The following is a 12,572-nucleotide window of genomic DNA, read 5'->3' as shown; positions in this document are numbered from 1 at the left end:
AGTGCTGCTTTCCTCCTCTTTCTCATTACTGCTGTTCTCCTGAGGGAGATGCATCTGAGGATCAGATGGAAAGAATGGAGCTATTGCTTTGTCACCATAGGGATTGCTGTCTGGCACAGTGTCTTTTCTGTTGCTACCACTAGGGGAAGCCAAAGTTTTAGACATAATATTCAACTGCAGCACATATATTGTGGCTTTGGGTGCATGTTAACTGTTCTACTGATGTATGCTGGATGCCGTGTTTTTTCACTGTAATTTTTCATTCTATACACCATGTATGTACCATTAAATACCAGAGCCTTTCCTTGAGAGGATAAACTATCCTTTGCATTCAGTTGGAAAATGTAGTTTCTTATAATGAGTGAATGCAGCATCAGCAGCCTGCATTGAAAACAAATTTCTAATCAGATAGCAGTTGTTTCAGTTTCCTTCAGCACCTGCTGTGTCTGTTAACACTGAATTTAGATTGTGTCACACTAGTTTTCACCCTACCCTTCCTTGGAAGAAGCTGGCTTAATCTCACTCTTACATAACCAACATTTATCCTCCATGGGGGAAAAAAAACGTTATGTTATTTAGTAAAGGCTCTGATATAGTCATAGTGTAACGCACCACAAATTTCATTAAAGAATTTATTTTTGTTTTGAGAAAATTTAATGAATTGATGCTGTTGAAGATGTTTTTCACATGAAATAACAAAAAACAGACGATTGAAATGACCTCTCTTTTTAGTTAATTGAGCTAAAATAATGGTATTTTTAGTAGAAAGAGCAGGACAGCCTCGTCATTTTTTATTAGTTTGTCTTTTTATGCATTTTTCAAGACGTGCATATCTGAAAAATACAAGAGGAAGAAAAGTAATCACAGCAACAGTAGCAAGAAAAGACAGAACTACATCTAGAGAGTGGTAGGAGTACCAGGGCAGTCTGTAGGACTCTGTTCTCAGGTGAGCTGCACCTTTGTGTCTCATGACAAACTCTATCCAGAAGAGGGCGGTGTCCATCGGCTTCACTGGCTGATCTCTGTGCAGCCTGGAGAGTCTCTGCATGTTCATCCTGTAGGAGGGCTCAGTCAGGACTTCCTCTATGGCCTCAAGAAAGTTGTTGCCTTTGTCTACTGTAGCTAATGTAAGAATCTTAGCTCCTCCTCTCTCCTTCAGTCGCAGCAGGTTGTCGTACTGGTCAAAAAACACAGGTAGACCCACGACTGGGACGCCGTGATAAATAGCTTCTTGAATGCCGTTTGTTCCCCCATGAGCCACAAATAATTTTATTTTAGGATGTCCGAGGAGGTCATTCTGTGGCATCCAGTCCACTAGTAAAGTGTTGTTGCCCAGAGTGGCTGGTCTGTCACCTTTATGCCTCCAGATGACTTTCTGAGGTAATTTAGCGAAAGCTGCAGCAATCTCGTTTGCCATGTCAGCAGGAAGTTCACTCACAAAAGTTCCCAGAGACATGATGATGACTCCGTGTTCCCCAGAGCTCTGCACAAACTCCTCCAGGTCTCCAGAAAGTGGTTCAGAGGGTTTACATTGAAACCCTCCCATATAGACAACATTAGGCATTGTGGGTCGAGGAAACTCAAAAACAAAGTCAGCTCTCATGAGCCACAGGTCTGCTCCTTGTAATAAGTCACTGTATCTGACTTCTGGGCCGAAGAACTCATCGCAAACAGCTTGATACTGAGGGCCAATTAAGAATCCATCCTGAGCTTGCCAGATGACATAGAAAATTAGATTTTTGACTCTCTGTATGAAACTCATTTTGTCTGACAGCCCTGAGCCAGTCATCGGGATATAAGATAATGGAGAAGGCGCGATGGCCAAATGTCCTTCTCCACTAGTTATCCACCGCACATTATAGACCAGAGGTAGCTTAAGAGCGTGAGCCAACATTATACCTGCACCCCATGCTGGGTCAGTAAGGACCATGTCATATTTTCTCTCCTTTAAACTATTCATCAAGTCTTTATCCTGAAACATAATAGTAGCCATTTTGCACATTATCCTATGCATGTTAAACATCGCAGTGAACATCTCGACCTGCAAACTCGCAAAGCTCATAGCAGAGCTCTCCCCCCTCTCTATGTCAATTATCTTTTTCAGGATCGGGTTAATAAAGTCATGATTAAAGGCTTCAGTGACAGGAACTGTGATTGTCTTGTAGTGCGGAGAGTCATCCTTGATGTACCAGCTTTTATTGGTTCGTACCACATCGACGGAGTGTCCTCGAGAGTGGAGAGCTTTGACCATGATATCCATGTACACCCAGTGGCTTCCCTCTAAAGGAACAATCAAAATCTTGCCCCCATGACATATTCTCAATGTAAATAGCACAAAGGGTAAAAGGAGAAGAAATATTTTTGTACTTCCATCGGGTGGCATCTTTAACCTGAAAGAAGAATAGATAAACTCAGAACATTACTCAAGGTGTGTCTGAGTGACAACACTTGCCCTAAATGCCATAAAAGTACATTTCAACAACGTCTTTTTTACATTCAGGTTTTCTTTGAGAAAGGAGAATTTAATTAAATGCAAGAATGAGCGATAACATACCTGTTTCACATAAAGCAGCCCCGAGCATGCATACACTTATTCCTTAGATGTCGGTGTGAAACTACGGAGCAGAGAATGCATAAGTACAAATTTCAGGAAAGCTTTCATAAGTGGATTATCATTAAGCTTTTCTTTGGGCCTTTCTAAAGGACTGAAAAACAATGTGACCTCTTTATTGAAGCTGTGGGCAGATTGGTGTTACAGCTGCTTATTTGAAGTGCTCACAGTCTGAATTCAGCTGTGAATTCTTCTCTTTAATTGTATGCCGCATGCATTCTCACTCTGCTGAAAGGAGGATTTTCAAAGGTATGCTCAAAATCTCTAATAAGATCCTGTGATCCTTAGGAACAGACCTAAGAAAGAGAAGAGGCTGACTTACTGTCATTGTTACATAACCAACCTTTAGCCTGCATGGGAAAAAAAAAGGCTCTGATATGCAACCCCGTCACAATCCCCCTGCCGCACCTTAAATTTCATTAGAGAATGTGTTTTGTTTTGTTTTGTTTTGTTTTGAGAAAATTAAATGAATTGATCCTGTTGAAGACAGGTTTGAATGAAAACTGAGATATGGCAATTTAAATAAACTCTCTTTTTGGTTAATTGAGCCACAATTTTAAACATGATGATTTTAAGTAGAAAGAGGAGGGCAGAGTCTACTAAAAAAGTTTGTCTTCTCATGCATTTCTCATGATTTACATATCTGAAAATACAAAAGGAAGAAGTGTGATCACTGCAACAGTAGCCATAAAAGACAAAACTACATCTACAGAGACAGCCCTGGAATACCAGGACACTATGTAGGACTCTGTTCTCAGGTGAGCTGCACCTTTGTGTCTAATGACAAACTCAATCCAGAAGAAGAAAAACTATTACAACAAAATTCCATTGCCAACCTTACCATTGCAGTGAAAGAAGTCGAAGACAGGTATTTGTTAAGAAATATGATTTACTGGCTTAAAATCCAGAGATTTTCCAAAGTCCTCACCAACAGTGGCACTGGACACGCAGACAATTAATTTGAACTTTGAATTTAAAGTCTGGGTGTTTTCTGGCCTTACCTCAAGCCTTTTAAAAATGTTATATTTACCATCAAAATGTACTTGAACAATACAGAATAGTGTATATAGTGCACTTTAATGTAACCTTAATAGCTTTAACAATTATTAACTTTATGTAAGCTAATTGTTTTGAAAGGTTTTTATGAGCACAAGAGCTGTACAACTTTCACAGAATGTGTAGGGTAATCCTTCAGAAAATCAAATTTATCCACCCTTACAATACAGCACATTGTAGAAAGATTCAGAAGGTTTTGTGAAGCTCTACCCAACCCATTGAGGAATCTCCACTCTGATGCCATCATGTACAGTAAGTGATGAATGTACTGAAATTTCTTATGTGGACAAAAATGCATATGATATGGCTGAATGTTGAATTTTCGTATCGTGTATCATGTAGTACATTTGAGTCTTTTCATTTTCACTCTACATGTATTACCGTACCCAGATTTACAATGAAAAATATTAGCACTATGAAACATTTGCCAAAATACCTTTTTTTTTAAAAAATGCCTTACATTCTTTGCATGCACTTCTTTTTGTTTATCATTTTCATTCACAGTCTCTGTATTTAGGCTAGTCTAGTATATCTAGAAGTGGAATGTCACAGATCAGTAGACTGGCCACCATGTCCATGCTGGTGGGTCCTTTCAGCTGTAATGGTTAGACACACTCATGGAGAGGCAGTGCAGGGTCAAACCAAAGGCTGAGAGCCGCTCAGCTACAGAACACAAGACTCTTTCTTCTTCTTGGAGGACAGTGTTAATGTGACAGGAAGGCCCTATATTACATGTCTCTAAATTACATCATCTGAGGCATCTGCATGCAACATCGATCAAATAACAAGACAGATGTGGAGATGTTATGAGACCTATTCTTTTTTGTGCTAAAGCTCAGTAGACTAAAAACACCCTGGACCCACAGTACTGATGTGTTACCAAGGATACTCTCACATTCATCCAAGAATGCAGGATTAGTCCTCAAAATGAAAAGAAGGGAAATGCATGTCCCAACAAGTCCCCCCTCTCTTTCCCACACACAGTTGTGTGTTGATTTGTGAAACAAGAATTACAGAAAAGAAAAGTCAAACCATCTCTTTTACTTGGCAGTTTGAGTAGTAAAATGTAAAATGAGAATGAACTACCTCTCCTATCTATTGTGTGTGTGTCTGTTGATCTGGGTGGTGAGCTGTGTTGTAATTGCCTTTCCAGGGATCCATAAATTATTGAAATTAAATGAATTCAATTTATCAACATGTTCTGTGACCTGAATAAACATAAAATCTACAGGGCTATTAGCGAGACATTTATCCCAAATGATCCTGCGAGGACATGCTCTTGCTATTTTACTACTAGCCCCAATGATAAACCTCTACTCTATGATGCCAGCATGTATAGTAGGTGAAATGAATGTACTGGAATGTATCGATGTGTGAGATGCAGAGAAAATGAATGAAAAAATGAATGATGAATTCATTTTTGAAATTTCTTAAATGTAGTACATCAATTTTAATTTAATTTTAAATTAAATTGAATACAGAATTCAGAATCTCTTGAAAAATGAAATATGAAATAATGAAATATAAAATAAAACAAACATGCCTCTGTGAGCAAGTTAGGCCTCAAATCTGCAGCTTGAGCTTCTGGCACAGCTATAGTTTACATAGGGACTGGGGAAAGCCGGCCCATATCTCACTGGTAATCTCAGTCTCTCAAAGAAGACCCATGGTGAGCTATTAATGTGCTTTAACTCCATTTTCTTATTGTTCTTAGAGGAAACTTCCAGCATGGTTAGGGACGATGATGTTGGCCCACTTGTAAATTACTGGAATAAAGAGAAGAGCAGAGCCTAGGATCGACACCAGGAGGAAGGCCCACAGAAACATTCGGTCCAGAACCTGGGCTACAAACTTCCAGTCTTGTACCACCTGGGCCAGAAAAGAAGCACATGTCAGTCTCTAGGCATACATCTACTACATCTAGACATGAGTAACAGACAGTGTGGGGTCAAAAATGATTGTTTGTATCACTATTAAGCATTTTTTATTATTACCTATGGATGTGCAAATACAGAAAATCCAACAAACTCACCTCTCTGACCTCATTTTCTTTAACCACATGCATGGTTATGTAGCGAATAGAATCCAAAGCTGCTTGTAAATGACGTCTTGTGTAGAGTAAGGGGGTGAGTTCAGGTGCAGAGTCCTTCATCATACCCAGTCCCACCGCTCCTCCCGTCCTGGCGACTCCAGCTGTGGCGTAACGGTCCACATGGCTGCGCATGCACAGCAGCTTAGGCAGTCGATGCAGGAAGATCTTCCTCACCCAGGGTGCCATGCCATGATGCGTAGAAGAGGAGCGATGGTGGATGTTGATGGCAAAGACGGTGATAATGATGGAGAGCGTGACAAAGATCATGGTGAAGACCAGGTACTCCCCGATGAGAGGGATAGCCTTCGAGGAGGACGGGATGATCTCCTCGATGACCAGGAGGAAAACGGTGAGCGATACCAGCACCGAGGTGCAGAGAGAGATCTTCTCGCCGCCGTTGGAGGGCAGGTAGAAGACAAGGATGGTGAGGAAGGACAGGCCAATGCAGGGGATGATGAGGAAGAGGGTGTAGAAAAGAGGCAACCTGCGGATGATGAAGAAGTAGGTGATGGTGGGGTAGGTAGAGCTGCTGTCTGTCCTCAGACCACGACTGCCTGTGGCCTTTACTATCTCCCATTCACCGTTGTCAAAATAGTCCTGCTTGTCCACGTGGAAGTCCTCCAGAATGATGTCCACCTGTTAAATAAGAACGGCAATGTCATGTCAGTCACTGGTGATAACTGACATGATTGTACTACACACATACTGTGGAGGAGAGACTCGCCTGGGAGCCATCATACGTCCAGGAGCCAAACTTCATGGAACAGTTCTGGAGGTCAAATGGGAAGAAGGTGACGTCGATGGTGCAAGCTGACTTGTAATTGGCTGGTGGTGTCCATGTTATGGTTCCATCATACTTAACAACAGCTTTGGTGACAGTTCCTTCAAAACGCCCATCTGAACTGTTGAAAGAAACAACATTTATTCATCTAAAAGATCTAAAAGAGGGTTTTGGTCAAAATTTTAGCTGAAAGATAGATTAGCTTCTTTTCTAGTCATTTTAAGACATTTCATGTTAGGGCTGCATGTTTCCTTTAAAGTGATTGTTCAAGTTGTTGCCTACACTTCAAACTGATATTGGCTTTTTTCAGTGGCCATTTCTTAAAAAAAGTGACTAAAACGCAGCTGGCCCCATCCACAGCAGTACATCGCTCAGCTTTTGTGCCAGTACTCATGGCAAGTACTCTGGCAGGTAATACACTGACTATGTACAAGTACCTCTCACAACCCCTTGTCAAATACCCCAAACTATCCCTTTAAGGTTAACATGATTAACATGCAAAGTACTATGTGTTCCTCTGAAGTCCCATTCTTGGATACAGTGCTGTCTACATATCATGTCATACTTGTCATGTCATATAATATAGAATTTGGAAAATATAAAATGTGTGACATCCATGTAATTTCCATCTCATATATAATGGCACATACTTGTCATACAGTACAACGTCAGGAAGCCAGAGCCTGTCAGACGGGACTCGGATAGTTGTGATGCCCAGATAGTCATCAGGGTCCCATCTGAGTTTCATGTCAGTCCATTCCTACATACAGGAGAAATGGGAAAACTCAACAAAAAACCTACGTATAGGCGCTTTAAAGGAAAGTTTGACACTTTGGTAAATAGACTCACTTGCTCTCTTAAGAGTTAGATGAGAAGGGTGATAATACTTTCATGTCTGAACACCAAAAATAAAGCTACCACTTGCAGCCAGCTAACTTAGCTTTGTACAAATACTGGAAACAGAGGAAAACAGCTAGCTTGGCTCTTTGGTAACAAAATCTGCCCACCAGTACTTTTAATAGCAGTACCTTATATTATATCCATCTTATTTGGCTTAGGCATGACATAAGTGGTGAGTACTTTGTCATAGAATAATGCGGAGGGTGGAACAGTTCATAAAAAAAAAAATTCAAAAGGAAATGGAGATGAAAGAGATATTCTTCTTTTCTTCTATTCTTTATTCCACTTTGCCTATGACGTCTGTGGCCACTGCCCTTCCATCACCCTTTTGACATGATGCAATCCATCACTGTGAAAGGGAGCAGCTGACCTGAGTGGCAGAGCCTGGTCTGTGGGGATAATTCATAAGATGCGTGACAGACAGCACACCAAAGACCATGAATAAAGCTGACAGGAGCCGGAGTGGGGAGGAGACGACTTGTTGAGGCAGGTGCGTGGGCACAAGGCTGGAAGGACTCATAGATAAGAACTGCCACTAAAATGCCACCAGACCGGATTAAAGAGGGGTGAGGAGAGGTTGACTGGTTGTCTCCAAATGCCATGTAAGCCAGGAGTATTTCCACCGCCCCTACAATTATGCCCCAACAACGTTACCTGCATGTTTACTGATGACGGTGAAATGCCCTTGAGGACTTACCTGTTTCATCCACACATTGGTTGTCATGAGCTGGTTTTTCTCATCCTAGAATGGTAAAGCAATAAGCAAAGCACATTTTTTATAGAGCAACGATTTTAATAGCATTCCATCTTTCAGCTCTCTTATGTTTCACATTCATGCAGGTAACACCTCAGTAACACACATCCATAAACAATGTGAATAATCAGGGCTTTTCTATCCTCACCACATCGACTAACTGGGAGATGGCCAGTCCAAACTTTACACAGATGGTCTGGTTCAGGTATTCCACTGGACGAACCCATTTCTGGTAGTTTCCAAAGAGGTATTTGAACAGCTTGTCCTCTGCTTTTGCATAAGAAGAGAGCTTTGGGACCCCTAAAAGGTTTGAAAAGACAATACAGATGAGGAGCAAATTTACAAGTTCCTATTAACTTGTAACTAATACAACAGTAGCTTTGATTTATTCAGTAGTCTCAGACTAAACGGCTGAAAATATCTCCATTTCCAGCTCTGTTTCTAGCGTTGCCCTCAAACAGCACATCATTCACCTCTCTGACCTTACCACAGTGTTTATGTCTCAAGTTTCTGGATATGACCTCTGTGGTAAAGCTTCAGTTTCAGAAGCAGATAAATCAAAGCTATGACCGAAACACACACTTGAATATACAATAAAGTTAAGAATCCTGATCTGATATCAGCAATAGCAGGTGAACATTATTATTCAGTTAATTTTCTTTCATGGAGCCATTATCAAAAAATAAAGGATTGTATTGAATGAAGCAGTAGTGATTGGAGAATGTTCAGTGTTTGATTTGTTTCTATATCATTTGGCAAATAGCACCAACATATTTGAGCATAAATCTTTTTTTGTACTCTGTCCAGCTTGACCTACACAATATATACTGTAGAGTCTCACGGGATTTCCAGTTTCATCACTTATTTCCAGAGGACAGCTGCAAACAGTAGTTCTAAGAAAAAGCACTTCGCAAACAATGTATTGTACAGAGGTGTGTTGAGGAATTGTGTACCAACAAAGACATGTTGAATATGATTGTAGAAAGCATTGCACAGATGTGGACCGCATCTTATTTACTGATGCCCTTCCTTCCCTCACCATGGCAAGAAACTGATACACTTGTTTACCTGTCTTGCACCATGACTCATATGGTTGGTGTTTGTTAATAATGCAGACAAACTCAACTGAAGGTGCATGATTTTTTTTATTAAAACATCACTGCTTACCAATGGATTTCGGAATAATAAGTGTAAAAAATGTAATAAAATAGGTCAGTGACTTCACCTTGGACTAATGGTGGTGATAGAGAAACTGATATTCTTTAATATTTTTTGGCATCACATGTAACAATGCGCTGTTTTTCATTCAACATTGCCAGTTCAACACTAATTAGGATTAACCGTTCACGTAGACTGTAAAAAGAAAAAAATATGTGGTGCCAACTCACATCAAGTGTTTGACCACTATTTCTTTCTAATCAAACTTGAGCTTCATATTTACATTTTTGAAAAAATTGGAAACAAACTGTATGTAAGTTTATTGAGAGCATAGCATATAGTGGCTGCCTGTATCCCTGTCAAACTGCAGCATTGTTTTGCTGAAGCAGGGCTCCACTACAGAGTAGAAATTATTGATTACATTTTGAATTACGTGCAATTTCTTTCATCCTGCTCTTTAAATCATTCACCAATGCGGTTATAAACTAAATTTATGGATGGGGAATGTGGCTGGAAATCTACCACAAGACTGACCACAAATGTATGGTGTCACCATTTCAGTGTGTGTGGATCAATAAAGACAAGGCTGCAACACCCTCAATCAATGACCCTGTAATCAGCAAATTCATCATCTCTTCAGTGTCTCCCGCGCTATCACCAGCGTCCTGCTTGGCTGAGAAGCAAGCTGCAGAGTCTGCTCGATTCTACATTAATCTGTTTCAGAGTATGATAAATGTAATCATTGAGTCAGAAGCATACTAAACCACAAAGATTATATACAGTATGTGCTATAGGGAAAAGAAATGTTCATTTATAATAGCTGTTAAAATGATGCTGAGTAAAATTCATATTTGATGTTAACTTATTCCTGCATTTTCAAGGAGACCTTGGTCAGTGCTTGCTGCTGTCTGCCTGGTGCAGTGGGCAGCATGTCAAAAAGCATATCAGTAATATAATATAAACATGGAATATATAATATGAGTATGGTTTGCTGAGATTAAGCTAAATATGACACGTTGCTACAAGCAGCCAACAGAAAGACAGAAAGAAAAACCTAAAAAATATATAATAGAGGTCAAAAAATATAAGGTTCATTCACATATAAACATACTGCACATGTTTACGACATACTGTAAGTATGTTGTACAGTAGATACATACATGCATACCAATATATACATACTGTCATGGCGAAAGCGACAGCGGCTGCTCTTTTTCCTCCTCTTCAGCTATTTCATGCAGTTTATCTCTGTGTCGCACACACTCTATTAACCTTCCCTATTATTCACTGCAACAGCTCATCACCTGACCATATTTGTAGTATGCAAACCTGCATGCCTCATGCTGCATTCATCACATATCAGGATTTTTTGTTATTACATGTTCCTGATTTGTCGATAGCATTCAAGTCAACACCAAAGTCATAAATAATAAAGAGGAAAAGTAAGATTACTCTTAAGGCTTGAGTTTGTGAGTGTCTGAGAACCAAACAAATATGGACACCTTATGTCACCCAAAGTGCTTAAAATTTCCTATCATTCCCATATATCCAAACTGAGCTGAACGTGGCATGAGCTCACTGTTTTCCTGGTTTTCTGCATTAATGAGTTTCAATTATGTATCAAGGAAAACTCAAATTAATGATGGATAATGAGGATGAGGTCCAACATTTGTCTCCCTGTAAATTTTTCTCATTAAGTTTTATGGCCTTTAGGTTAAATTATAGATGTTAACACTTTATGTGGTCTTTCATTTATTAGCTGTTAGAATTGTCTTGCTTGTTCAATAGTTAGATAGTTTACTTACTTTCTGTGCAAGCCTCAGAGAGTGTCACTCTGACACCAATACTTTTTGTCTAACTTGGCAAGCCATCATCACTCTTCACTGACCATCTGGCAATTTCTACATCTTGCTTTTTGGTTTCTTGGTTACATATCCACTAGAGTCCAACTTATCTCTGGCTATGCCATCTGTCATGCCATTCCACCATGATAATTTGAGGAGGCATTCCCAGTCCTTGGGAAACTTACGCAGTGAGTGGCACAGGTGGCAGCAGCACAGCAGCGGCAGCAGCAGCAGCAGTGCGAGAGAGGTTGCTGCCCCTCCTGCTCTCAGCATCATATCAGAGGTGGCACCGGTTCCACACAGCTGGTTCCTCGGGCATCACAGAGCTGGGAAATGAATATTAAAATCAGTGGTTATTAAAAAAAATAGCCTTTGTTTGCACTGGGTAAACATCTGAGCTACGTGAGCGTGGCTTTAATCATGCCTTGGGTTAAGGGTTCAAATCCCAAATCAGCCACCCCTGCTCCCCCTTGGTAAAGCTATATTCAATTATGGATTTCAGTGACTAGGCTTTGTAAAGCAAGTAAGCAAACAAACAAAGAAAATAAACAACACATTCTAAATAACAAACTGCCTTAATCACACACCTTTAATATACAGAACAACATCCTGCACAAGCCCAGAATGCACTCTACTCTCACTCTGCTAACCCAACCCTCTCCAAGGTAATAAACACATTTCACATAGTAAAGCATGCAAATGCTGTACACATACCTGCTCTGAGTCTCTCCCATTAACACGCAGTCCAGAGCGATGGTGGTGGTGGTGGTGATGGGTACCCTGACGACAGCGACAGTGCTGCTCTAGCGCTCCTCCATTCCATGCAGGTTCTTTCTCTCGCCTCATACAGATGCTGCTTCTCTCCCCACTGCCTCCAATTGTGCACAGGCAACACATCCTCCTCCTCCTCCTCCTCCTCCTCCTCCTCCTTCAGAGAGCCCGCCCCATTTCCCCCAACCACCACCACCTTCCTTCCACCCCCCTTCCAAGTATTCTTGTATTCACTATTCACAGACAGGGCTAGTCGCCCCTCTCCAAGCAGCCTGAGGTGGCTGCATCTCCACAGCAGCATCAGGAAATGACAGGAGCAGCTCTGCCACTGCTGTTTCCAATTTGTTACCTGGTATCCACAACCACATGTGATGCTGTATTTTGTTCCTCTTATTCCTCACGTTCTCTCTGTATGTGTGAATGTGTATGCTTCCATGGCGACAGCATATTGTGGGACCCAGAGATGATGTAGCCTAGGGGATTGGGAGAAAAAAAAATCAATATCCAGCTTGAAAAATCAAATTGAACAGTGGTTTCTGAAATAACTGGTTTCTAGTATCATCTTATTTTTTCATTTAAATTGTTTAAACACTTAACAGCTGAAA

The 12,572-nt window shown here is 40.6% G+C and overlaps 1 protein-coding gene and 1 pseudogene across 2 annotated transcripts; both read right to left on the bottom strand.

Annotated features, from left to right (window-relative positions):
- Positions 1 to 631: 631 nt before the first annotated feature.
- LOC111659156 (UDP-glucuronosyltransferase 2C1 pseudogene) lies at positions 632 to 3,437 on the bottom strand (annotated as a pseudogene). Its single transcript, XR_015437605.1, has 2 exons — positions 2,555 to 3,437; positions 632 to 2,390 (listed from the first exon to the last, which is right to left on the bottom strand). The product of XR_015437605.1 is annotated as a UDP-glucuronosyltransferase 2C1 pseudogene (transcript).
- A 1,667-nt stretch (positions 3,438 to 5,104) lies between these two features.
- On the bottom strand, positions 5,105 to 12,042 carry chrna5 (cholinergic receptor, nicotinic, alpha 5). Its single transcript, XM_023411939.2, has 8 exons — positions 11,911 to 12,042; positions 11,382 to 11,522; positions 8,343 to 8,494; positions 8,138 to 8,182; positions 7,191 to 7,300; positions 6,484 to 6,661; positions 5,700 to 6,395; positions 5,105 to 5,536 (listed from the first exon to the last, which is right to left on the bottom strand). Exons 2-8 carry the CDS (start codon positions 11,470 to 11,472, stop codon positions 5,378 to 5,380), a joined length of 1,431 nt encoding a protein of 476 aa, XP_023267707.1. The 5' UTR covers positions 11,473 to 11,522; positions 11,911 to 12,042; the 3' UTR covers positions 5,105 to 5,377.
- Positions 12,043 to 12,572: the final 530 nt, after the last annotated feature.

This window comes from Seriola lalandi, unplaced genomic scaffold, assembly GCF_002814215.2.
Source record: "Seriola lalandi dorsalis isolate HSWRI2012SDOR001 ecotype SW California unplaced genomic scaffold, Sedor1 jcf7180002054474, whole genome shotgun sequence".
Lineage (NCBI taxonomy): Eukaryota > Metazoa > Chordata > Actinopteri > Carangiformes > Carangidae > Seriola > Seriola lalandi.
This window is presented reverse-complemented; position numbering and strand designations above follow the sequence as displayed.